This window comes from Aquila chrysaetos, chromosome 3, assembly GCF_900496995.4.
Source record: "Aquila chrysaetos chrysaetos chromosome 3, bAquChr1.4, whole genome shotgun sequence".
NCBI lineage: Eukaryota > Metazoa > Chordata > Aves > Accipitriformes > Accipitridae > Aquila > Aquila chrysaetos.
The window spans coordinates 52467707-52495267 of record NC_044006.1 but is presented as its reverse complement, the minus strand read 5'-3'; the positions used below and the strand labels follow the sequence as shown (position 1 = coordinate 52495267).

At 41.6% G+C, this 27561-nt stretch overlaps 1 protein-coding gene across 3 annotated transcripts in view; it reads right to left on the bottom strand.

Moving 5' to 3' along the window:
- The window catches only part of CALCR (calcitonin receptor), a 181368-nt gene that overhangs the window by 7787 nt on the left and 146020 nt on the right, over positions 1-27561 (bottom strand). For all 3 annotated transcript variants that reach the window (XM_030010291.2, XM_030010292.2, XM_030010293.2), the window contains exons 8-12: positions 17516-17669; positions 12331-12391; positions 12162-12228; positions 9377-9595; positions 1559-1600 (exon numbers count right to left, since the gene is read on the bottom strand). In XM_030010291.2, the coding sequence (XP_029866151.1) occupies positions 1559-1600; positions 9377-9595; positions 12162-12228; positions 12331-12391; positions 17516-17669 (543 nt within the window). The remainder of the gene's footprint in view (positions 1-1558; positions 1601-9376; positions 9596-12161; positions 12229-12330; positions 12392-17515; positions 17670-27561) is intronic.

Here is a 27561-nt window from a genome sequence, read left to right as displayed (position 1 = left end):
TACCTGCAGTCTGGAGGTACCCAAATGTAGTTAAGCCATCCATGTGATTACTTATGGGAGCAATAGAGTACAAAACTGGAAGCCACATTTCAATATCAGATTCATTTTTATCTCCTTTTGGGCATCATCCTTTCCAGATGTGTCCCCTCAGTAATGGCTTGCTGGCAATTCAAGTATCAAAAGCGGATATCCAGATAAGAGCCTTTCACAACGAAGAGGTCTTTTTACTGTGGGCTGCCAGATGTGTCAAAAAGACTTTCAGAGGTGACTAGAGGTTTGGTGACTATTGCTGTTATTCAGGATTTGGATCTAGACTGTGCATCTTCAGTCCATGTAAGGAATGACTGGCTGCTATTGCCACTTCCTAACAGCAGCTCAGTCAATGCAGAAGTCCACAAAGCGCAGCGTGTCTCTGAGATTGGATGTCTGAATATCATGTATGAATATGGTGCATTTTCTTAATACAAATATATTTATTCTGAATTCTAAATTAAATGTAATACAATACTTAATGAACAAAAGAGATGTGTATTTATTTTAGACTCATTTTCATTCCTGGAATGTGGCTTTTAGTTTTCGGCCTTGCACACTATACGTTTGTTCATATGACAGGTAAACTCATTCATACCCTGCAATCTAATTTTGAATTAAATGATATATATGGTCTGCCATGATGTTGGCAAGCAGATGCTCCAGCTATTTTCATTATGGTGTAACTTGAAAACTGTATTCCTGGAGGTGTAAAGGTGGGTATGCTTTTCTGACACTGTGGCATTGCCAAAAGCACTTTGGAATTAGAGCTATCTGATGAAACGTATCTGAGAAACAAACAGCCTTTAAGATACTTTATGTTTTCAGTCCATTTTCTTGCTGCCTTTCCTCATTTTTAGCATTGCTACAACTTTTGATCTAGGCACAAATCTGTATGTTCTCATTAGAGGTGGAGAATTACAGAATAATCAACCTTTTACACTAAAGCTATAAAACATTAAGCAAATTTGTTTTGCAAAATCTAATCTGAAAAAAAATGGAAGGTGACATTCAGGAGAATGGAGAAGGAAGAAGGCAATGTTCGAGACCAGGATTCTGGGGTAACACATTGTTTGGAGGCAAGTGAGGACACACTGGAGCACTGCCTGTACATGGCTATACAGTTATTCCTATGGGGAGAGAATGTTTCAAAACCAGCCTGCTTCTTACGGGGCATTGTGGTCCTTCCCACTATTCTGGGGCAGGAAGGAAAGTAGAGCATTTTTCTCCTTTACTTAGACCTCTGTCTCAAAATTGCAGATGGTAAGGGGAGAGTTGCATGCCTGTACCTCATTTGGTGCCATCTGTTTTGTAATGGTAACACTCCTGATGCATCTGCTCAGAGATATTCAAGTCACGCTCTGCACAGAGCTTTCAAAAATGCACACTGCTGTTTGTATATAGAAAATAAAAAGTGACTTTGTGTGGTTTCAAAGTCTGTAGCGCAACATGCTTCATTTCTGCATTAATGAACAACACAGTGACTATTTTTCAAGTTCTGTTCATTTGCTGTATTTCACATGCTTACCTCACCATTGAAGAAGCAGAATATAGTTGCCACAAGTAAGCCCTAAGAGAAAGGAAAAGAAAAGAGTTTAGAGATCAGAATATATAATTTTTTTTTGGCATTGTTTGAAAATTTGGACTTGATGGATACAAGATAAAAACATTAGTTCACTTCCTCTGCATCACAGACATTTCACCTAACCTCCTCCTCTTTCACAGTTAAGTCATTACACTGATTTTTGTCTTTTCAACATGTTTTGCCATCTTCTTCTATATTACTAGCATTTATAGATTATCTATTTTGGCTATGAAGTTATTTTTGTACAAGAAGCCCAGAGAAGGAACATTGAATGTTATGTAAGTAAGTTAGATAGATAAATATTTTGCTTACAGTGGAGTACCACACTACCACTGACTTTGCCAAAGAGATGGCAGAGCAATTGTGTCCTACATGCTGCCACTTATTTGTCAGAGTGCAGTTACCCAGTTAAAAGTGTCAGCCAAGGAGAATCCAGCTGCCCCAGGAAGGCTTTAAATTGAACTGTATGTCAGGATAAGTGAACTCGTATGTGGGGCATCACGATGGATGGAGATTATGTGAAAAGAGGCATGAGTGGTCAGAAAAAGAAAAAAAAAACCTGTAACAGGTGAGTTAGAAGGTAGGGGGACAGAAAAAAAAGAAGAGAGATTGCAGATCATAGCTTGGTCCTAAATGGCTTAAAATTAATTTCATTATTGCCACAGTTGTTCAGATAATATTTCACTACTGCTACAAGATTAAAGAGGGTGAAGGCAGGAACACGAGGTGAGAAAGTGTGAAATTAATAAGACAGAAAATTCTCACACACAGAGCCTGCCATTCAGAATCACATAGTTACACTGGTCCATGTCCTAACCACAATCACTCTTATTAAAATAACATTACATAGCATCACTGGGAGCCAAATGCCTCCATTTTAAATTATTTAAAGCAGTTATTATAAACTAAACGTATGGCAGTTTGTGAAATTGAGGGGGAAACTGCAATACAATAGCTTGTGCTGCCAAGGGCTGCTTTGAAGAGCTTTACAGCTGTATCTTTTTTATAAACCCTCATTTAACAGATTACCAGTTAAATTGTAGCTAATACTTTGTAAAATGTCTTGGACTCTCAAGTGTATATTTTGGATCAGAAATGTAGGATAAGCAATAACTGTGTTAACAAAATGCTTATACATTAGAGATACACAGGCTGGTTTGAAGAGGGGCTGACCACCTGAATTTTGGCAATTGTTTTACTCCAAGAAATTTTCTCTAATGCAGAATTTTAATTTGACATGACTTCAAATATGAACACAGAAAAGCATGTGCAAGGAGGTAGACATAGTGAGAAAAAGAAAGTTTCTTTTCATGTTTTGGAAAAACAGTGAGTAGTCTCAAAAAACTCAAATCCCAGTATACAATATGCAATGTACAGTAGTTTGTCCATAAGTTCTGGTTTGAGAAACACCACAAAGTCAACCAAAACCTTATGCCTGTCAAGCAGGACTTTGACAGACCACAGATTTCTAAATCAAAAATTTATGCAAGGAGAGCAAATGTGTCACTTCCCAGTAGCCTATATTGATTTTCTCCTGCGCTGTGTGCACTATATTAATTTGCATAGTCTTGCAAAACATCTGCTGTTGAACTGCATTGCACATGGTTGCAGCAGGGGTCTCGCTATTTTGCTAAAGTGTGTTTTTTTATTAACAGCAGTCAGCCACAATAGCAAATGAGATGGATCTTGATCTCCTCTGGGAGTGGGGACGCTCGATGCACAGTCCACATGAGGCATGGCAGATACAAAAGACAGCAGGAGGAGAGAAAGAAGCAGAGAAATTCTTCTAAGTCTGTTCTTTCCCCTGTTTAGGGGGAATTTGGGAACTGCAGTTCACTGCAGGCAAAAATTGAACATGAACTATTGAAGTGAAGCCATTTTCCATTTCTGTTCCTGTATGGTATTTTAATTCCTCTGTTATATCCTGCAATTGCTCTACTTTTCTTCCTTTGGAGAGTGTGGTTCCCTTAACTAGTGTTTTCTCCAGACAACTTCTGACAGAAAAGCTAAAGAGGAAGCTGTGGTGATGCCTTATAGCTCTTTCAGTTGCTCTTCTGGTCTGGAGTGAGCTGAGAGCAGATCTGGTTCCTTGTTATTTTGAGACCATGCATGTTGTACATCTTCTGGCTGAAGAAATTATTTTCTCTAGTTTGTCCCATATACGTCTCATTGCTCTTCTTCCACCAGCAGCGTCCCTCTGGGCTTTGCCGTCTGTGTTTCTATTTCTATTTCTATTTCAATTTCTATTCTATTTCTGTTTCTGTTTCTGTTCCTATTTCTTTCTCTTTCTCTTTCTGTTTCTCTTTCTTCCATTTTATACATAAAGTTTTGCCCATAGTTCAGAGGACTATTGTTATCTCCAGCTGTAAAGCTACACAGATATCTGCAGCAGACACTAGCTTTGTCTCTTCAGAGCCAGGAGGGCTTGGGATGATGATAAATCTACAGTGGATCTATTAAAACATGTGACAGACTGGATGTAGGTTAATTATTTCATGTAAGGCCCACAGGCTATTTCTCGTATCTCTTTGACATACATCTTTCATTATTCTCTCTAACTGCTGCTGGTCTTTGCTCAGGGTGCAGTTCTTGTTGAGGATGAGATCTCTAGGTCAATTTTATCTCTCTGCCACTCTGTGGAGTTGTTAAACTGACCTGTGATATATCATCTGCTGCCAGCAGGATAACGTTGGCTGTTGTGTTGAAGGCAGAGATAAAGAATACATTTCTTTTGAGATTAAGGCCTTTAACGGATTCTTCTGAAATTCTTTATTTCTGGAACCATGTGAAGACCAGATTAATGTGGCTTTCGGCCAAATCATGCCTTAGGGATTGGGCAGATTCAGCAGCTGTCAGACCTTCATGTACCTTACTGACACCATAGTGAATTTTTCCCTGTGTTTAAGTGCCTATATTGGTCCAAGGACATTCTTTGCTTGACAGGTATTTAATTTGTATCTCACTCTCCTAGAAGACTTGAGTGTCTTGAAGAGAAGTTCCAGTAATTTGCTCAGGTTAAAAAGAAACAAACAAAAAATACCTATGCAGATACTGCAAATTTACATGGGTTTCTGATACCTTGGTTGTTTTTCTTCTAGCTTATGTCTCCATAAAACCAAGAAAGTATATATAGATATGCTTATTCCTGTTATTCCTGAGCATGTCCATGGCCTTAGCTTCTGGCCTAATTACACACAGTGTGTTGCCATTTAGGCTTTAGTGGGATGATATATTCATTATTGATGGTAGATGACGATGGCACATGTAATTGTACAGATGTCCATAATATAAAAAAAAAATCAGTTTGTGATTCTCTGTGTGAGCTTTGGTCCATGTCCATTCACTTCTCACTTCTGGATCTGAATGGACAGCAAAAAAAAAAAAAAAAAAAAAGCATGGCCAAGGTTCTTCATACAAGTACTTCCGATTCCCATCTCTCCCATTTCAGCAAAGATAAAAAGCTTTGAGAAAAACAATACCATATTCCTCATCATCTTCATTCACAGCACATTAATACAGTATCTCTGAGGTAAATGACTGCTTTATCAAGCGTTCATTTATGTTAAGTTAAAAAAAAAATAAGCAAAGCAAAGAATGTGTCTGTGCGGTTTCTGCTGCTACTGAGGTGGGGAGATTGTCATGAGAGGGCTGAAGACGGCAGCCTCCCTGCTGCAAAATGATGGAGACATCCCATCGGCCAAAGCTCACAGTTTGCTTCTCCCACTCTCTGCTGGAGGTTTCATTACTGTCATTTTGTACATTAATTTTTCATACAAAAATGGCACTTTATAATATCCAGCTTTCAAAAAAACATTTTCCCCAACTTTTATTGGCTCAGAATATTAGAAAGTCTTGAAATTACTAATAATGCAAATAAAAAAAGAACAGGAAATAAAAAAACCCACTTATGTTGTCAAAAGCAGTCCTATGACCTTAACTTTGCATAGGAGAAAATGCTTCTGTCTGGTTTGGCATCATTAATAGAAAAAAACTTTTTATTTGCCCATAAAACCCAAGTCCCTTATGCTGAATAGTGTTTTAATTTCTCATTAGAGGCAGACTTGCACATTTAGGGCCACAGTCAGCAAGGTATTGAGAAGAGTAACTTTAAGTGCTTGTGTGTTGCTGTTGATTGGGGGGCTATTTCTCCACTGCACCGAGCAGACCTCCATGGCTAAGTCTTCTCTGGCATAGCAGCAGTGCCATGTTAGGTGCCGTGATAGCCTCTACAAACCCAGCTACAGCACGCTGGAGAGAGAATTCGGTGAGAAGGCACAGTTGGTGGAAGGAGCTCGCAAGCAGGAGTGCGTTAATCACTGGGCTTGTTTGAGAGCATCTGGTGGGGGGGTCTATATGTGGGACTAACCGATGTATATCATGGGGTTATTGCATTTTTCTACTCTTCCTTTTTTCTTGTGAGGCCTCTGCTGTGGACGAACATCAGAGATCAGAAGCTGGGATAATGGTCTCTGGTAGCAGACCCTCTGACAGGAGATCAGCACCCCGATCTCTTTGCAGCCTGGGACCCCTCAAAAGATGCTCAGAGGTTCCCGGGGTGGGGGGAGCGGCAGCAGCAGCCCCAGGGCCAGCGGAGGTGCAGATGGCCCCACCAGGGTGTGAGGCACAAGCCACATCTCTCCTGCCCTCCCTCGGCACGGAGACCTGAATGCAGGTACATGCAGGACACAGGGCTGTCGCTGCTCCACTCCTTCGCAGTAGGCACCCTCCTTGCCCAGGTGTACCATTTCATCTTTGCTGGGCAGCATGGTGGGAGTTTTCAGGCTTTTAAGGGACAGGTGTGTTTTCATGCCAGAAGTGTGCAAGGAGCCAGCGCATCCTGTACTGTAGTGCTTTACACTCTGAGGAAGTCTGCATCTTTCATGTGCTCTCAACATCATCTAACGGGCTTTTGGAAGTCAGGTTCTCTAGGGAATATCTGCAACTCACTGGCTGTTCTGGAGTGCAAACGTTTGCTTTCTGGTGCCTACTTTAGGAGCTCTGTTTAATAAGCTAACTGCGTGTTCAGCAATGCACCTACAGCATCCCACTCTGTGCGTAAGTTATTCCACTTAAGGGTTGAAATATCTTTCTTTTGCCTGGCACAGTCTTCATTTCAGCACAGTCTGGAGACTGAAGGGTTGATATTGGTGAAGGTGAGGGGTGATATTAATCTCTATTTTTATAGCGTCCATGGGAGGCTGGCTGGTGAAGTACATGCATTCATATTTGCAGCACAAAAACCAGTTGATACAGGGGAGGTAGATATACAGTGTTTGGGAATTGCTCATATAGTCATATTTGAAAAAAACACTTCTGCTTAAAATGGTGAGCATTGATGATAGTATTGCAAAAAAACCAGGACAATTCGAAACCAGACTGGCTTCTGTTATTCAAAAGTAACTTCAGCAGAGGAAACCTAGCATGTAACATCTCGACGTGTTGTTTATCAGCTGGGAAAACCATTCTCTGAAAAAAATATCGTGACACAGTTTCTTGTGGGAACAAACCCTTTCTCATTCATCATTTTCAATCCTCTGATTTTTACAATAGACTGCAGAGCTTGTTTGCACCATTTCTGTGTACATGGACAATGTAACTAATACACCAAACCATCGTGCTCACTTAAAGCAGTGTGCTGTTGAAAATCTGTCTCTCTTTTGTTCTAGAAAAGCCATAAAAAAATTAATCACTTTTAACCAGTGCAGAAATGGAGAATGTATTATATTTTCCACCAGAAAAAAATCATAATTGCATCCACAATGCCTGCTTGTATATGATTGACATGCCACGGGATGCAAAAAGTAATAGACTGCTGCTAGTTTATGGAGAGGCAGGCTGCGCTGTGGTTTATGAGAGCGCAATAGCTAGCGGGGAAATATAGCCATTACACATGCTAATACAATATCTGCTAATTACATAATCAGTCTTAGAAGAAAATGAGCAGCAGAGGAGTGGTTATATAGCTGGCTATCTTAAATATGCATACAAGAAATGTTTGGGAAAGGATTAAGAAAGTTTATTTTAGAATACAACTAAAAATCCACTCTAAGTAGAAAAGGGAGCGTCACGGTCAGCTGCAGTTAGCCAGACAACTGCACAGCCCTCCCAAAAAGCCAAATTTTACATGCTGGTGGGAAGCACGTTGAGATTACATTGCAGAGGTGTCAAGAGCTCTCCTGTGAGGTCTGCATTGCTGCCCTGGCTCGGGGAGAGCCCTGGGTGGGCTGTCACCCCTCGACATGCCCAGTGGCCTCTCTGGGCACAGCGGCAGCGGGGCAGGGGCAGCCCCCACCATGTGCCCACACCGGTGTCCTCAGCACTGTCCCCACGGCTGAAATGGAACAAAATGTATTGGCGGGGGGTGATTGGGGTCAACAAGCCACGGAGAGACACCCGTTCCCGATGACTGAGACAAGGGCAGAAGGAACCCTTTGGAGATGAAACTTTGCCTCCTTGGATCCCTCCCTCACCTAATCCCATCCGTTCGTACAACAGTTTCACGATACTTTGGTTTTGTTTCTGGTTCCATTTTAACCTTGGTTTGGTGACTTTCTATTGCATAATGATCATAATTAGGATTGTTAATTAAGATTACTAACATTCTTTTTGTAATTCTCCGACAAACTCACAGGATTTGAAAGATGTTTTAAGAGTAAAATGGTAATTGTAACACTCTATCTTATCCTAACTTGGTAAAACTGTAAGCAACTTGTCACCAGAAAACTTATTTGCAGATATTCCTTTATAGCCCTTGAGACCAAAGAAGTGACAATACAAGTAACAATAGAATAAGCAGACTCACATTCCTTTTAAGCAGAACTGTAATATAAGATGGCATACACTGCAAAAACAGACTTATAACTTCAGTTATTCTATGCAGTTTTGAAGGGATAAGGGTGATAAGCAGAAAATATAATCTAAGATGACAGGATGCATAGATTTTGGTAGCATTATTTATAATTTCATTTAAGGAAAAAGCACCACTGTTTTTTTTTTAAGCTGTATTCTTACTACAACATTAAAATAATTTCTGCATTTAGCTTCTGAATGAAAGGAAACAAGAAGCGGGTCACTGTATTCACTCATGTTGACCACTATTCACAAACACATTAGAAATCTGCCTTTCCTAGTCAATATAGGACTGGATATATTGTAGTCAGTAAACCAGATCACCAAGAATTTAAAGTCATTTAGGTTTGTTTTGTTTTGTTTTTAAAAGAAAAACCAGACTTACTGAATGATGCTGTATTTCCAAAGCATTTATGAAATAAAAATGTCAGTCTTATATTTTAATTTAAACTGCCTAATAATGGAATATTAACTCCTAAATGAAGCTTCATTGTCTCAGTCGTTTCTTCTGTGTGTTGGCATTCCCTCTGTACAACAGTTTGCATACACAGCTAATTTTAATATTAACCTCACAGCACCAGTTTCATTCAATTTGAGCACTTCAACAGAAATCATGTTGGAACATAAAAGCCCTCTGTGATCTCAGTTTTCTCTCCGTAGTTTAGAAATAGTGCCATCTGATCATTTTTGCTGCATTTTTCATCGTTTTCCCTATCTTGTGTTTGTTATTTATGTAGCTGTGCAACTCATGCAAAGGCAGATAATCCAATAATGTGAAAGCGGTTAGAAAAGAACTGCAAAACCACGGTCCTGCTCAGTTTCAGGGCAAGACAACTGGCAACAGCATCTTTGGCTAAATTAACTTAACAGCAAGCACCTCACCTAAGCTGAAGTTGCTACTATATAACATAACTGGTAATGCATTAATATATGCATGATGTAATCATATATTTCTCCAGCAAGTCGGTTTTCTGGTCTCCAGGGAATAATAACAAACTGAATTCCTAGTAAGGGCACCAGGATTAAAGTGGCTCTGACAGCTTTCATATACATGTTGGACTCAGCACGATGGGTATCTCTTAGCTTTGTCACCAAAACTCGGACAATGTTAAGCAAAAAGAAAAAATTGACCTGCAAAAGCAAAGCCATTATAGGTGAAAGCACTCAAATTAAACTGACATTCAAAATAAAAATACAGAGCACAAATGGCAGTAAACTGTAGTTTTCTAGCTTCATCACAGCTCATAATGGGCAGCTGCTTGGGAGTCAGGCCTTAGAAACTACCTTGAATGTCTTCAGAAAAGAGATGTTAAGCTGCTTTACACGCTTCCCTTAGGAAGCCTTAATGGATGTGTCAGGCAGGCAGGGAACAGTTCTAGGAAGCACTGGCTGTTTTGACACTGATGTGGGCAAATTCAGGATTTCCAGGGAACAATTAAGCTCATTTTTATGTCTAAGTTTAAACGGGATGGACGAATTGTCCCCAAGGAGTAATCATGTCTCTATTCTGAGGCTGAAGGTCACCTAGGTATCTTGCGTCAGTCCGCACTGAAAATGTCTGCAGCCAGGTGAGACAAACCCCAGTGTGTCCCTGGGCATATGGGACCTATGGGGGCACACAATTTCTCTGAGGAATGTGCTCCATCTTACACGGGCCACTGCTTCAGGCTTGTGTATGAGCAGGGGGGCAAGGCTGCTCTTGAGAAGAACCTAGGCTGCCCCTTGCCTCCACCAGACTGCATGGACCCCGTGGTACACTACCCACAGGTAAAAGTTAACACTTGCTGGCTCAGGGCGGAAATGCCAGAGGCTTCAGAAAGTTTTGCCCCTGACCCTTACGGTCAGAGATGCCAAGTAGCTCAGCATCTCATCTCCTCAGTCATTTCTAGAACTCTGATTCCAGCTGTGGGTGCTCAGCATATGGAAACCTGACCCTGGCTTCACAGAGAGCTCCTTGCTGGGTGTGCTGAGAGCCTGCGGAGGAGCAGGGAGGGCAGACTCAGGCTGATAATGAGTGCAGAGGGTACCCTGTGGACACCCTAGGTATCACAGACCTTCTCCCTCTCCAGCGTGCACAGATCGCTCTTTTCCACTCTGTTACAGTAATATGAGGCACCTATGTTTCGGAACGTTAATAGACTTTTTTTCAGATGATTTTTTAAAAGAAGTATGTAAGTTGCAAAACTTACATAGATATTTTAATAGCCCGAATTCCATAGATACATAAGAAATTTCAGTTGAATCTTTCAGAACAATAAAACATGAGTCAATAGGCTTTGGTAAAGCATTTCATCACTTCTTAACTAGTGAGAGACCTTTCAACTGTTTTACATTTGTGCTCTACTGGAAAAAAGGAATAATAAATGACTTCTGGGGTCCCATTCAGCATTAAATCTAAACCTTATTCTCCATCCTACTCTGACTTCACTCACTCTGCTTAACCTTCACTTTTAGAATTTCTGGAAGTAACTGTGAAAAGCGGAAAAAAGACTTTAGAAAGGTAAAAATCCTCAGTTCTTCTGAGCCAGTCTGTCACTATGGGATTTTTGCATCAAATCATGCAGGATGTTCTGTAGACATTGATATCGTCACAAGAAAAATAAGACTAAAAATGGCATAAGCAAAAACCAGAAATTATAATACCTTACTTTGAAAACAGTTAAAGATTGCTCTTTTTGCATAAAAACCAGTCCCTCCTTTTTTCTTTGTGGCTAAGATGTACAGACCTGGAGCATGGTGATAAAAGTAAAGGCTGAATGGCCTCTCCTAGAAGCCAGCTGGCATTACAACAGCAGAAGCAATTAAGATTGAACCAGTAAACCCACAACAGATGTGATTTTATGGGAACAGCAGACTATCTATATGGCAGGGAGGAATGGGCTTCTTCACATTGCTGATGTGCAAGATTGCTTCTCAAGAAAGTGTAGAAAGATTTTCAGGTTTTTCAGCTATTAGATGGAAAGTTGTTTCTTTATTCAAAGGTGTTCCCAGTATTCACTGCCCTACCATTTGATCTCTGAGGTAATTACTGCAGGTATGTCCATGCAGAAGTTTGCAAGCAAGAGACAGCTCAAAAGCTGAAAGTCCATCTTGGGTGACACACTGAGGTGAGCTTGGGGCTTGGGTCAAATAAAACCCTTACTGCACCTTTCAGGAAGGTCAGGGTTACTGTGCCAAACAGCACCACTAGCATACAAGATGCTATATGTATACACATTGCCAAGCTGCACTTTGAATCTTGTCCTACTCAGACAGCCCAGTCCAGTCCCTTCCCTGGACTAGTTTAGCTCCCTACCTTTGGACCACACCAGTTCAGTGACGAGTAAAACTCATGCTGAGCGACCAGTCTGCACTCAGCTCACCCCAGCTAAAGCATAGCTAAATGCCTCATTGATGTCACATAAATGCAATACATTTGTCACAAATAAGTTACACTGGGAGAGAGTGACCGCCCTGATTTTCAAAAGCAGTTAGTGATTCTGTTTGCCTCAGTCTGATTCTTCAATGGGAGGTCCCTTTACAGGACTTGTTTTTGAAAAATATTGAGAACCTGTCCTTGTAACACTGAGTAGAGAAAGCGTCTAGCTACTTCTGAGTTTTGACCAAAACACTCAAAGTACAGAAACTTCTGTTCTGTACAGGTTAGCAGCATTTCTAAAATAATTATTAAACTGTTGATAGCAAATAATATTCTTACCAATAAAGCTGCCATTACAGGTCCATGAACAATATAGAGCAAGTGCGTGTCAACACTCATCCAGCAGCTGGAGGGGAAATACACCATTAAAATTTATTATTAACTGAAATAAAATGTGTTACACAGTTAAATAATGCTAAGTTCCTTCAAAAACAGACATGCTACTCACTTGTCATTGAAGTATCTGGCTCTTGCAACAGCATGAATAGATGCTGGCACTAAAGGGAACCCTGAAATGATTAAAGTTATAGATCAGTCTTGGTATTTTTTTAGCTTGAATTTCATATGTCACACACACTAGTAAGTCTTGTCCACCAAACGCATGTGAAATCACAGCTTTCAGGAAAGAACTGCAATCCTATCGCACTCAGGGCCCTAGCATTACCTCGATGGTGAGATGCAAAAGGGAATAACATTCAAGGCAGGCCGAAAGGAGAAGCAAAGCCCATGGGCCATGCCTTCCTGCAGCGTCACAAAACTGCTGCCAGGCTCCCCCGTGCTGCTGCGGCTTGTGCAGGGAAGGGTGTGAGCAGGCAGTGAGGGAACGGTGCAGGGATCATTCGGTTCTCAGCAGAGTATTACCTCGGGAAACCAGGGACACTTGTTAAAACCAGGTAAATCACTGTTGAGCAAGAGAGAGGCACACTAACTCGCATGCCACATTATGAAGCAATAAACAACAGAGCAAGGAGTTGCTCTTTTGGAGCCTATGGCAAGAGAAAATGTTTGGAGCCAGGAGGGGGGTTTTGGGGATGGGAATTTGTGGTATCTTCTGCAGGTTCCCAGCCTCTGTGCAGCCAAGCCCATGCAGCTTTATCTCAGCAGGGAGTGAAGCTGTGGATACCATAAATCCACATCTCCTGACTTATCTGTGAAGCCTCAGGGGAGGCCACTGCTCTGACAGGGAGGTGATGGGAACAAATATGCACTGGGCCAAAGCCCTGAGAACATGCCATGCTTAACAAACTGGAAGCCTCAAATTCTTATTTCCAGCCGGACACTAAGAGTGACAATCTGGTCCACTCCTGTCATCTTCCTTCAGCTTGCTTGTATGTTGCGTCCCTCTCCAATAGGCTAGAAACCTGGAATCCAGGAGTCTGCACTATAATACTGACCCCAGTTTGTACAACCTTGCACATACAGACAACCTTGCACATACAGACAGCTGGCCAGTGGGGAGATGATGTACTGCCTTGTCTGTCCTGTGCAGAGAGAGCTCTGTGGACACCTTTGGTGTTACTGCTGCCTGTTCCCTATAAACCATGGATGTTTCTTCTGAGCTTTGGATGTTCTATAATTATAAATAAAAATGTGTGAAAATGTCCTGCTGATACCGTGATTAGTCACAGAAGGAAGAACGTGGCTCCTTGTTTCTTCAGGTGTTAGTGATTTCATAAACACTTTTAGAAGAGACAGAGAATCCTTAGCCAAATTCTGGGGAAGTCTTACCTCAGAGCACAGGCCAGCCAATGCTGGAGTGAGAATAAGGTCAAAAAAGTATGTAAATAGGACACTCTGATGTCTCCAAGTATCTTTAAGCAACAGATACTTACTCTACTGCCAAAAAAAGTTCTTACTGCAGTTTACCCTGGGAGGACAATGCAGCTATGGGAGAACAAACTGGATTGCCTTCTCCTTTATGTATTGTTAGAAAATGATTACTTGGCTTCTGGCTGCAGAATGCCTTTTTTGGGTGATGATGAATGGTAAAACAACAAAAACCTCAGAACAGAAAGAGAGGAGCTTCCAACCTTAAAGTGGGCTTATGGGATTGACAGCTTGAGAAAGTTTTTTCATTTGGAAATGGAGCAAGCCTGAGCCAGTTTTGTTGACAGACAGATTGAAGTGCAATCTTTAAGGGGCCTTTCTGTAATAGCAAAAAATTCTTCATCTGAAAGCTCTGGCTTGGAGTATCATGAGTAGAGCATGCCACATGATGCCAGGGGACCTTTTTTCTTCTGCTAAACGCATTAACCTAGAATATTTGGCTCAACAAACTCACAAGCAAATCTTAAGAATGCGAGGGAAAGTTTTCATTAGTCAGTTACAGGGTAAGAAACTCATGACTGTCTACTGCTCAAATTTCCAGCTGCAGGCTGGATGGGCTCTTCTAGGGCTAGATGTTCCTCTTATCTTGTAAAGGGCCAAAAGGCAGAGAGTTAATGAGAAGTGGAGCACCAAGGTCTGTTGGGTCTTGGTGGCACAACATGTATCACTCCAGGTGTCCCACCGACACGTGGTGAGCAGTGAGTAGCGTAGAAAAGGTCTTATCCCAGCCATCCCAGGAAAAGCTATGACATATCCCCTTAGGTCATTCCAGGTCCTTTATGGCACAAACTGGCAATTATGCTTAACTTTATTTCCAGTTGAATTTGGAAGGCACTCTGTTTCAGCACTGTCCAAATAAATGATTCCCTTTTCACTTTTATGTGGATGAAGCTGCCTGAAGCAGCCAGAGTGGACTGTAGCTGGATGCACACATTTGATACTGTTTTCTTGCCCTGCATAAGGGTGATTTCCTGACCTAGTGAAACAATAACAAATGAGAAATGACATCCCCAGCAGCAGTTCCCAGAGAAGCTATCACCAGAAGGTATTAGCCTTGAAATATATCTGTCCATGTTAGATTCCATTCAATCATCTCAAACCTATTGTAGAAGTGCTCAGATATTTTCTCAGATTTTTATTTTTCTTATAAAGCTATTTTACAGATGTCATTAGTGATTTTTCCAAATAAAACAATCTAGATCTTCCTGCATAGGGATTAGTTATAACAATGAATAATGAGTAACTTCATCTTGTGTTGTACATTTACCTCTATCTTTAGAATTGTAATTCAGAGCACAATCTGCTTGGTTGCTCTGCAGTGCCCTTTGGAGAAATGTATCTCTCTCCACTGATTAACATAGCTGGATGTTTAAAGTTAGACTGTGTGACTACTGCTTCTGGAATCAGTGGAATTACACTGATTTATGCAAACTTAAGGGGTGGCCAGGTAGTCCTAATTAGATCATTTTGTTATTAATGATTTCTACCTTAGTTAGGAGGTGCTAATGATTACTTTTTTTGTGGAAGTATTCATCTAGTTTCATTTAAAAGGCTGCAGACTTCACAGACATGAGTTGTGTACATTTTTATTAATCTTTTCCTTCTCAAGTTATCATCATCCTATTACCACAGCCACCACCCTGTTTATTTTTTGGGCAGTGCTACAGATACTAATGAGTATCTTATCTGATAACTTCACTGAATTACGCACCATGATGCTAGTGTCATTCTCAGCAGTATTACAGCTAGCTCATAAGCTTTCACTGCAGGCTAGCTGTCCCAGTTGCATTAAATTGCATGGCCTAAATTGAATGTCACCTGAAAAAAATATGTTTATGACCATTTTCCTCTTGCATAATTGGATATGGAATGACACTATTTTGGGAAGGCTTATGCTACAAGACATGAAAATGGAAAAAGCTTTATCTGAAAGGAAATGTTTAAAATGACTCTTCACATAAGGCTGTCATTTCAAAAGCAGATCCCTATCAGACTTTGTATATTCAAATATTCTGAACTATGAAAACTTTGTGATAGTGCAGTGGCTTGCTCCAAGAGGGCTCAGCTATTTGGATTGACAAAGTCCAGAAACCTTGACTCAATTTAGGGTTCTTCAGGAATTTCATCTTCATTTAAGAGCTGATGATGTTCCACATACTTTTAATTCCAAGAGCACAACAGGTCCCTCTCTTCTCAGAAAAGATGCCATTCTCATAAGAAAAAAGAGTGCATGATGGCATTTTCTTAAAAAAAAAAAGATGAGTTCTTATGCGCCTGGAAACTGTTAGCTGGCACTACAATCCATATAAAATAGAAAATCATGCTGATTTTCTAGGTATCTAATGTAGGTATCCAGAGAGCACTAAGTCTTATACCATAAGAGGAAAGTAAGTTACTATGCTCTTAGGTGGAAATCCAAACAGGGGAATAACAACTTTCCACTTTGCTGTTCCTGCCTATGTAGGACCTGATACTGGATGCCTAACTACTGGTAGAAGTCAGAGTTTTAAACTTCTTCAGAACACTCAGAACTGGGTCATTTTTCTCTGATCTAATTAATTCCTAATTTTTCTTCGTTTAAGCAGTAGGGCTATTTTTTATTTTCCTGCTGTAAATGAAATAATGTTGAACAAGTAGAGCACCTCCAAAGAGGATGGAAGATATAGAGTAAATTCTAGCAGCTTCAGACTGGGATTGCAAGAGCTGAATACAAGTGAACATCCGTAAGTACAATGGGATGATGGAAAAAGGCCCATCATTTGCTGCTTAGCTGCACCGAGGTTTCAAGATATGGGGACTGGCTTGCCAGAAACTGGAATGAAGCCAGAGATTCATGTTGCCCAAACTGGGAAAAAGCTCTTGATAATGATTTTCTGTCAACACTGATGTGGACTGGATTTACAATGGTGATTTAAATGTGAAAGAGACTGCACTCCACTGTAATATAATGGTTGTATTTATATGGCCTTTTCTTGGACCAGACAGTCCAAAGGATAAATATCTGCTGTTGCTACTAATTAAAAAGAAGGGCTCCCTTGGTGAAAAAAGAAGAGATCTGCATATTTGGAGATGAGGGACCAGACCTAGTCATGGTTCCTTGGGCAATATGCATGTGACTACTTACAGTTTGCATCCATAGTGTATGGGCTTGTAAATTCTGTCATAGAATATCATTAAGATTTGCTTATTGACACCTGTAGGTTTCTCTGAAATGCTTTAGAGATCACTGTTATTGGACAAAATCAGCCCTGACACCAGAGCCATTATCTACTCCTGTGTAGGTAAAACTGAATCTTCTCCTTTAAAACAACATCTGCAAAAATATATCTGATACTGGATTCACTTCCAGAGACATTCTGGTTCCTCTTTCTACATACTGTGTTTTTTCACTTTGGGAGACATAGATACTGATTTTTCCTCTTCTTCACTCCAGAAATAATATACTTTTACAAGTACTGTCACAGATTAATATTTTTGCATATAAAGTGACAAAAATAGACAACCTTTGTTCAGAAAAGAGATGTGTTTGGATAGAAATCTATTCCTTTCCCAAAGCTTTGCTTGACAAAACTTAAGCATTTCTTTCAGCAAATCCCAAGATGCAGCAAATAATGGATACTGATTCTTGCTGATTTTTGTAAGTCTCTAGGCCCATCTAAATAAATGCACTCAAATTTAGGACCCAAGAACTCAATCTTAAGCTATGATCTAGAGGTATAAATAAAAAAATTCAGGTGTATAAATGGTAGAAGAATTCAAACATCTGACAGAATTGATCATTTTGCTACAAATTATAACATACATACCCCAGCCCAAGAGGTAATACCAGTGCAAACGCTGCTCTTCAGCAAACACTGCCACCACAATCAACGTGTGAAGATAAATGCCTTCGCAGAGCATCCAGAAGTAGTTGCAGCCCAACATGTACTGATGAAAGAATTGCAGCACTTTGCAGCTTACCTGTTAGACAAATGGGATAATGTCACACACTTGACCAGCATTTTACATTTAAGCAGGTGAAGACAAATGTTACTGCTAGACTATAAGAAAGCAAAGTGGAACAAAAATCCCCAGCTCTTGCTGGGTTTGTTCAGTACCTATCAGTGACAGGGATTTTAAACTTTTATAAATGAGATGAATGGAACAAACAGCCCTCACAAAATAGAAAACATGTATGATAACAGCACTCCAAAAAGTACCATATAACAAAAAATCCCCTTAAAAAGTCAGTAATCTGATGTTTTTAAGAACTGTAACAAGCAACATGTTCTAGATGTAGAAGAAAGGCCGTGAAGAAGACAGTAACTTAGAGCTCCAGTTTGGGTCATTTTTTTTACTTTTGATCAAATTTTTCTAGGGTTTGTTCAGCAATCCCATCTGAGCCAGAGTCACTTACTCTTTAAACTGCACCCAGCTCTGAACTCACTCCTTTGGGAAGGGCAAGTGCTGTTGGCAGTGGAGATTTTTTTGGTAGAGTACCAGGTATACTGGCTTTGCCTCTTTGCGAGAAGACAGCTTTAGTTTATTTTGTCCAAATAACAAAGCGACACATGGAGCTAAACAGAGGGGGTGAAGGTGGGAAGTGGCAGCTGCCTACAGTTCAGATGAGGTTGCAGACATAGACCTTGACAAGAGACTGTGGCTTCGAGACGCTGGGAAGCGGTGGGCAGATGGTGGAGGGAAGCATGTCATGTCCACTACCAGAGAGCCAGCTGGTGCAGGACAACGTTGTTTCTCTTCTGAGAGGATCACATGTCCATCTGCCTCCTCAGAGAGGGCAATGAGGTCCTCCACATGGGCTTCCATGCCACCAGCACCCAGGAGGGCCAGGAGGAGTGGGAAGACGTTGCTGTGCCAGCAGAGACCCACTGTTCTTGGGAGATCTCCACATGCTACTTGGAAATCTGAAGTCACAGCAGTGATGGCAAAATGACAGTCGTCATCTGTGGCCACAGGAAAATACTCCTTCCACTTAACTTCTGCAGATGTTTTCCAAGCTGGAAAACAAGCCCTTACCTGGGCTGTAAGAGAGGTCTTTAGGATTTACTTATCTCTTTAAAGAGACACTTTGGCAGTTCAGCAGATAGAGGACTGCATGTTCTGCATCCATCCGGACTGCCCCTCTGGACCAGAAAAGCTTGTTAGCCACCCAGTGCACCACCTTCTGTTGCTGAAAAACATTCCCAAAGCAATTGCCCGAATATGTGCATTTAGTTCTGTTTCAATATTTGCAGTGAAGCTTGATGCTCATGAAAATATAGGATTATTGATAGGTTAGGATATAGGATTCTGACAGGATTAACTTGAAGGACTGATTTTTATTTTTGGTGATTCATTTTTTCTGCTCACCACACAGGGCAGAGCAGACAGTCACATCTTTTTTCCACACCCACCTGAACAGCTCTTACAAAGTATGCCCAAAAAGGGTTGTATAGTGGCTTGAAAAGGTTAAAAAAAAAAAAAAAAAAAAGAAGAAGAAGAAGGAAGAAGTATTTTCTCCTTTTTCTGTTGGCAAATGTGTTCATTAAGATTCTTAAATCATCCTTGAACTGTTTTTCACAGGTCTGGGTCAATATGTTTCTTGGCTTGTTCCCTTGTCCATGCTCAATGCAGCCTCCCAGCTGGTGGCTGGCCTTTCTCCCTTCTCCCCTTATCGATCATCCATCCCCGCAAGGGCTGCCTTGACTGATAGGCGCTTCCCAAAGGCTGCATACTCATTCAGGTGGCACCATCCCTCACATCAGCCAGCTATCCTGGCCTCTAAAAAGTCAGCAAACTTTCTGAGCCATTACAGCAGTTTTCCAGACGGGTTTGATAAAATCCACTGTGTCCCAGGTTTGGGCTGGGCCAGCCGCGTGCTGCCCTGTGGGGATCTCTTCGGAGGAGCTGCAGGTCAGGGGGTTGACCTGAGAGCTCCAGGTATCGTTTCCCCGACGGCTCCAGTGGGAGCGACTTGGGGTGCCTGCAGGTTGGACACAAGCTGGTTCTGCTCCCACCAGTGCCAAAGTTGCCCCAGCTTTCCATCCGGGCACTGGGGCTCTGGGAACGGTCTCACATGGCAGCCCGGTAGCTGGAGGGGAGCAGAGCATGGCCGGTGAGTTCTGCAACAAAATCCACAGTATGTTGTCGAACCTGGCATTTTAACTTAATGCTTCCACCATTTCATATCACTGAACTGAAAGGGAGATGACTACAGAGTATCCTTGCTTCTCTTTGCCAGCTCTTTGCACTGTTCACTGAACCTCATAGCAGAGACTAACTAAACATACTTTCCATTTGAACTAAGTCAGTCTCTGTTGGAACTTTTATCTGTAGCTCAAACCAATGCACACATAGAAAGCACACTGCCTGAGAACTAGATACCTAAACTTCATTTACTTCATTTCCTCAACATTTCTTTCTTTCCTGTACCCTCCATGTGAACTATCATTTGTGGCTTTAAAAATGAAATCATATACCTCTCTTTTAGGGTAATGGCCATGCAGACAGCTCATGACTCCATTGAGGAATTTAATCACTTCTTATGCGGTAATTTAAAGAAGTAAGAATACCATTGGCAAAGCATGAAGGATGGGTATGATTAGTACTTAGATCCATATCACATTAATTTGAGAATGAATCTGAAAATGTTAGCATAAAGAGTTTAAGCACAACAGTGCATTGAGATGAATTACATTAAACTCATATTAATCAAACTACAGCAAAAATCAGGCTTTGCTTTGGGTGAGCTAACAAATGCAGCATGCTTCATCTGTGGCTAACTGATGCAGTGGAACTATTTTGCTACAATAAAAAGAGAGTGTTTTTCTTAGGTTAGAGCAGGTAAAAGAGAAGAACCTGTTACTGATGAGAACTGGATTCATGCACGATACAAATAAAGCATGGCAAATGTAACCAACATCTCTGTGCACATTAGTCTTAGCTGGGAAAATTGCAGAACTAGTAAGTTTTATGAGGTGTTTATTCTCACAGAAACAGGTAAAATGAAACTGCAAGATGATACAGAAGCAAATCTTCCACCACTTCCATGCTTGATAACCGATTGTTAACTTTGAGATAAAAAACATGCCTAGGGGTTTTGTCTTCTGCTGAAGTCAAATATGTTTTGTTGCAAGTTCTTTGAGGCAGAGGCTCTATCCTTGTTGTGTCTTGTACAATATGCAGCACGCTCAAATCCAGGACTCAAAAGTTTAGCACAGCACCTTCACTCTATGAAGGAGAGTAAAATGTCATGAGCTTTCAGTCTATGGGTGTGTAGGTGACTGAAGCTAGTGGGTTTTAATTCATGAGCAGGGCAGGCTGAGAGGAAATAGCTGGTCCGTTCTAGTGCAGCCCAGCAACTGTTGCTCAGGCTGGTATGCCTGTCTCCTAAACAAAGGAATAAACAAACGCTGCTCTTTTCGACAGCCTGGAGACAGACGGCATTGCACTGCACAGGTTTGTGGCTATGTAGCAAGTAAAAGTGTGATACAATTACCAGGAAAGCCAGGTAAGCACCTAAGAAAGCAGCTCCTTTGTGGCTGTGGGAGGATGGCCAAGAATGAACCCTTTTTTGGCAGAATGCAGCCTGGCAAGAAACTCGATCTGCGAGCAAGGAGGCTGCCTCCTGCTACTTGTTCTTGCTGCACTGATGAACACAAAAGCTGAGGAAAGTTCTTTACAGCTCTGCAGGAGAGCACCTGAGAAAAAAATCTCCTTTAATATTAATTTTCCTTCCTCATGAAAGCAACCTGCAATAGCCTTAAATTCTGGCTAACTGCTCAGGGGCAAAAGGGGTCAATAGGAACACAATCAGTCATATTCTCCTCTCTTGCAAATCCTGCTAAGAGTCATGTAACTCTTACGAACACTTCAGCTGCAATATGTAATGAAAGAACTTCAAAAGGATTCTGGAACCATTTCACAGAGAAGAAATAAAATAATTTATTATCCTTTTACAAGAAGGAGCTACAACTGGTGTCTATGATGTTTTGCAGGATATATTGGTGTATTATAAATACTGTTAATGTTCCAGTCCTGTCAAAGGAATCCCAAAGGTCCATCTGCCTACGCAGGACCCTGCAATTGCACAGTAATGTAATGGGCATGTCAATCTCCTTGGCTAATCCAGCAGCCTCTCATCATGTGTACTTGTTATTTCTCTGTTAAGGCTCTCCTTGGTTATTGGTTAATAGCTTACAGACAGAAAGCTGCACCATTAATTACCATCACTACCCATTAGGGCAAATCAAACCAAAACACTCAGACTACATAAACCCCAGAATACTATCGTCAACAATAATAACAAAACGTAATGTGAAATAAACTGCTAATTGTTTTCGAGCAGGTCTTCCTAGTAATTCAGTCAGAGTAAAAGGACTGACTCAGTTTTGGCCTAGGAAAGTTGTACAGATTCCTGTATGTCCTCGTTCTGGCAATGCTTTCCTGGGTGAATGGACACAGGTTGGCAAGTTAGGAGGTCTGTGTTTCACACCAGTCCTTGCCAGCTCCGGAGAGCCTGCCCTATGGAAAGCAAGGGTGGGATAGCCCCTCGGTATGCATAATGAAACCTCTCTTTTCAAATGCTCACTATCCATTGAAATGCCCCCAACTGACATTTCAAATAAGTTGTTAAGAATAGGCCAACCAAGGTTATCGATATTAAACGAAGCCAGCTATATGGGCCATCACTACAGCTGTGCACTTCTTTGTTTAAAGGGAAATACACATTTTTTACTTTATTAGTCTGGTTTCTCTTCACACCTGTGAACCTCCCCAGTGCATGGCAGCGAAGGACCCTCCTCAAGGAGAGTTTGTACTGCTTGCCACGGAGGCCAGACATGATTTATTCAAATTCAGTTTGAAGGCAATACAATATATTCTCAGACATTCTTAACTTAGCATTTTAAAGGAGTAGCTTGAAGTTTGATTACTGATCTGCCTTACATGTTTGTTTGGGTTTTTTTCTGGCTATTAGAACACTATTCTATGAAAATATTCTTAAATTCAAAGTATTGATATGTTACACAAATAAGCAATAAAAGGGCTTTCCAAAGCAACAGAGTGCTAAGTGTTGTAGCTATAAATCACTGGCTATCAGAACGTTGTACCATTATACAGTATATCTACTATGAGTCATCCATTAAATTGTGTTCCAGTCAGAAACCTGGCACACAGGAGCTTGGGCTAAGATTAATGTTTTAATATACTTTTAAACCATTTACAGAACAAAATGTACACAGTTGCTCAGAGGGATCCTAGGTTTTGTATTACAAGAAAGCAAAATATGAAATTAAGCAATGGGGGATATTTTTAACAGCATCTGTGTCCATGCCTATGCTATAGCTGAGCAGCCAGCCCAGAATTAGGCATCCTGGACAGGAGTTAATATGGCTACATCTGCACATCCCTGAGTCCCAGCTGCTGTAGCTATTGCTCTCCCTGGGCTGCGGCTTTGAACTCCGCAGGGTGCCATGCCGGGCTGAGCTCCCGCGGGCTTCCCGTGGCACATCCAGCACTGGCTCCTCGCCCACGGGGTGCAGCGTGGTAAAGCGTCAGGCAAGGTGCGAGGCAGAGCAAAACACAGCCTTGTCATGCCCAATGGGTTTTATTAGCTTGGTGTCTGAGCTGGGGTTGCTGGAGGGAGGCAGCTTTTCAGGAAGGCATCATAAGTATGAGCCTGACTGACAGAGGAGGGCACAGAGGCTGTCAGAGAGGGGCCCCAAGGAAGAAAAAACAGGGGCAGTCGGGGTAGCCTAAAAAAATAGTACAGGAACTACTCGACCTGCTCTTCATTTGGACTGGGAAGAGAATCAGAGTGGTCACAAGACCTGCTGCCATCTTCTCCCAGTGGTGGGAGGTAATCCCCAATGAAAAGGGGTAAGAGCTTCAGTTATTCCAGGCACCTCTCCTCCACCATCATACCTGAGCAAGAGTCACTGGGCACAGGAGGATGGGACAAGGCAGAGGTTACTCAAACATATATTCATGCAGTGCCTTGGCTGATTTTGCAGCCATACCTGAGCTCTGGGCATGTTGTCATGCCTTGAGCCAGGCTAGTTTAAGCCTACATGGAGTATATCTAACAGCCGACTGTACTTATGCTTACATTTGAGGTATAAGGTGTAGACCCTCAAAAGCATTTCCTAGGGACTAGGTACACATACAGCTTTGATGACATGGATATGATCACTCCATGATTCAGTTAAATGCTCCAGGGATTTTCTAATGATATGACCGGGATTTGTGAGATTAAATATAGACACCTAAGCTGTCTCTCCTGTAGTCAAAAGATAATGAATCAATAGAGGTGATGGAGATCACAGCAAAAATTATCACATCCTAAAGGATATATCTAAAATAAGTCAGATGGATAGTGCCCCGAATGTGCATTTGTCTATCTTTAGCTATAAAAAGAGCGTGGGGCTACTAGCTCAGCTGTATGTATCTGCAAAACAGGTGTTCAAATGTAAGACATACCTGACCTTAAATGTCTATGGGTGTTGTAGCTCTCTAGATGCACTCAGACTCTGCTCCACTGTCTTTTCTGGGGTGACCTGCTGCCAGGGGTAGCCCCCAACCCTTTAAAGGACCTTGGGCCAAGGGGACACCAGGAAATTAAAAAAAACAGTCAGTTGGGTATATACAACCATAAGCTATTCAGATGTGAAATGGTGAGGAAAGGAGCTTAATCATCCAAATAACTGACTTATTATTGGTTGATAGCTCATTCTGCCAACTAAAGTTAAAGGCCATGTACATAACTAGCCCAAGCCTCTTGCCTTTTTCCTCCTGCTGAAAGCCATTACTGTTTCTTCTCCCATACTCTTACACCATGTGCTTGGCTGCCATCTGTAAAGACACTTTGATGCCCTTTCATTTATTTCTCTTTTGTTTCAGGCTACTTCTGTTTGGTCTTAAATACCTTCAAGGGGAGCTCATGACTGAAAATGGGCAATAATACTGGTCTGCACAGCAGTCACTGAAGGGCAATGAAATAGCATGGATGGCATTCATCTTGCCTAACCTGGATGTCTGACTTCACGGTATAGATGTGTAGACTGAAGCAGTCCCTGGAAAGGAATGCTCACACTGCATTTAATTCACCTGACCTGTTTCAGCCACCAGCATTAGAGCGAGGTGGATGGTCTCTCGGACTCAGACACAGCTGCCTGCACTGGCAGCACTGCCATTTAATCAGGCAAATCCCAGTGAGGAAAATAGCAGTGGCAGCACAGTATCAGAGAGAATATCATATTTTGGAAACTTTATGGTACTGTCCTTCAGAGAGGAATTCCTTTTGGAAATGTCCATCTTTTGAGGGATTTTGAAAAATCTACTTTCTCGCCAATTCAGACTCAAATTTCTTACGTTTTAGCTAGACCCTTTTAAGGGCATGTGGTAAGGAAAACTTGGGGAAGAACTTCAAGTTTGATTTGAATTACCTTGAATTAGTAGTTTCTTCTACAACAGCCAGGTTTCTAAATATAATTGCTTATATTCCCAGAGAAATATCAAAACCTAAGCTGTTCAAATGCTCTATTCATTTGGGAGGCCTTGTGTAGGAAGCACAGGAGCAGGAGTTCATTAGAGGGTGCCATGTCCACACAGCATAGCACAGAATCCACCAGAAGGGCAACTGTTAGTATTTGCAATTGTTGATCTGACATTTAAGAAGTCACTACCTGACATTTTTCCATGTCTATGTTTTTACCTTTCAGTCTCTCAGATGCATAGGAGACAGTGCAATTGATAGAAATTTATGGTCACCCATGTCCCACCCTACATTTTTAGGCCATCTTCACTTTGCAATTACAAACCTCCCCCATTTCTTGAGGAAAACCAAAGGGAAAAATGATAAAAAGCCTCAGTAAATCATGTGAGAATTGAATTAGTGTCAGAACTCCATCAAGCACAACTCCACACCGTGAAAGACTACCAGCCTTGCAGGGATCGCTACAGCTCCGTTCTAAGGGTAAAATAAGTACACCTTTCTTGAGCAGCAGTTCTGGAGGCATGTCATGAATTTTAGCAAATCTGGAGTGGATTCACTCATTTTGCACATACAGCCAGCGTGTGCTTTGCTATGACAACCTCATATAAAAACCCCAGTGGCTGAAAATGTACACTGTGGCCAAACAAGAGAATTGCAGTCGACGACAGCAAGACCGGGGATGCTGAGGTTTTGCTGATTTTGAAAAAAGCTGTGCTGGGAGTGCTCACTTCTCACTGCCACAATGGCAGAGCTTCAGGGTCCAGAGTTGGTGCAGGTGGACAATGATCAGGCAGAATGACAGGTTAGATCAGACTTTTCACAGAGGCATTTAAATCTGCAGTTTGGCCTGCGTGGTGGATATTCAGCTTCCATCCTTGCTGTGGCTGGGAGTGCAGGTCTTCCTCACCTGAGCAGAAAAGATGCAGCCTGAAAACCCGGGAACAAGCCCCAGGACCTGATGCCTTCAGCTTCAGGACAATGCATTTTGCAGTACAAAGTCCTTTCTGGAATTAAATGTCTGGAGGAAATGGTACTCTGACTCCTAAATAAGAGGCTGCATGTAGGGACCACACTGCCGTAATACCATCCACAGGATCTGATAGAGCCTGGGTTATTTTGACACAAAATACCTTGGGACCGGGCTACATGAAAGCTATCACCTTTCCTGTCGTGATGTTGCAACAGTTTTGAGAAACCTGAGCCTACTAATAGATACTGCTTTAGAAGAAGAGCAAGCAACCGAAATGTAGACAGAATAATTCCTGAGGAAAGTAAGATGAGGAAATCTGTCCCAAAATAAATATTTATTCTTAGGCTCTTAAACCTCTTTTTTCCCCCTCCTGATGGCAGCTGTTAATTTGATGGTGCCTTCCCATGGAGAAAGCAACCATAATAACGTTGTTGAGAAAGCTCAGATCTTTTTCATCTTTTTCAGATGGTGACTGACTGACTTCTTTGCAGCCCAGATTCAGTTGTTCTGCATAAACCACAAATACTCTTCACAGAAGTGTCATTTATGAATGCTGTGAATGTCCTTTAATCATCCATACTTCATATTCTGGGCATGGCACGCCACATCAGATCAGTGAATCTGACACCACCAGGATTACATGGTGCTTTGTTTCCTCCATTACTCTGAGAGTTTTGAGAATATAAACAAGAATATAAAGACCTTGGGAAAAATGATGGGAATTACTGCTCTGTTTCATGCCATTTAGACCCTGACAGATCTGTCTTAAAATGAATGCAGATATTATTCCAGCCTGAAAATTTGTAAGAATTGTTTGAATATGGCTGGTTCTGAATTCACAACGTCCTTTAGTCTGCATTAATCGCATTGAACCTTGTGGGAGTGGAAAGATTTGATCTTTCCTAGGATGGAAGAAGAGATTCTGATTTACATCTGAATTACTTCAGTGTTACGCCAGTGCAACCCAGTGATTTCAACGAGGGTAAAACTGGTGCAGCACAGTCCTGGCAGTGCCCCTGAGCTTACTGCTGGCAGAAACTTCATTTGCAAATGATTCACCAGCATCAAACTCATCCTCTTGAAGGCAAACACATGCTCCTGAACTGAAGTCACAGTCATTCCCTGCCTCCAAGGAAGGTCACACTGCCCTTTGCTCACAGGCATAGGACGCTGTTAGTGATCCCATTCTGGCTGCTCCTGGGTGCCAGAGCTGGAGAGCAGGAGATCCTGTCCCTGTGCATCCTGCACAGTACTGCTCCATTTTCCTTGTCCCTGCAGCTTAGCAGGACTGGACAGGACTGGTGAGGGGAAGTCTAGACAGCAAATGCTGCTAGGAAGCAAAAAATTATACAAAGAAGTGCAATTCTGCTGATGCTAGAGAAATGCAATGGCAGCAGGAGCACTGTCCT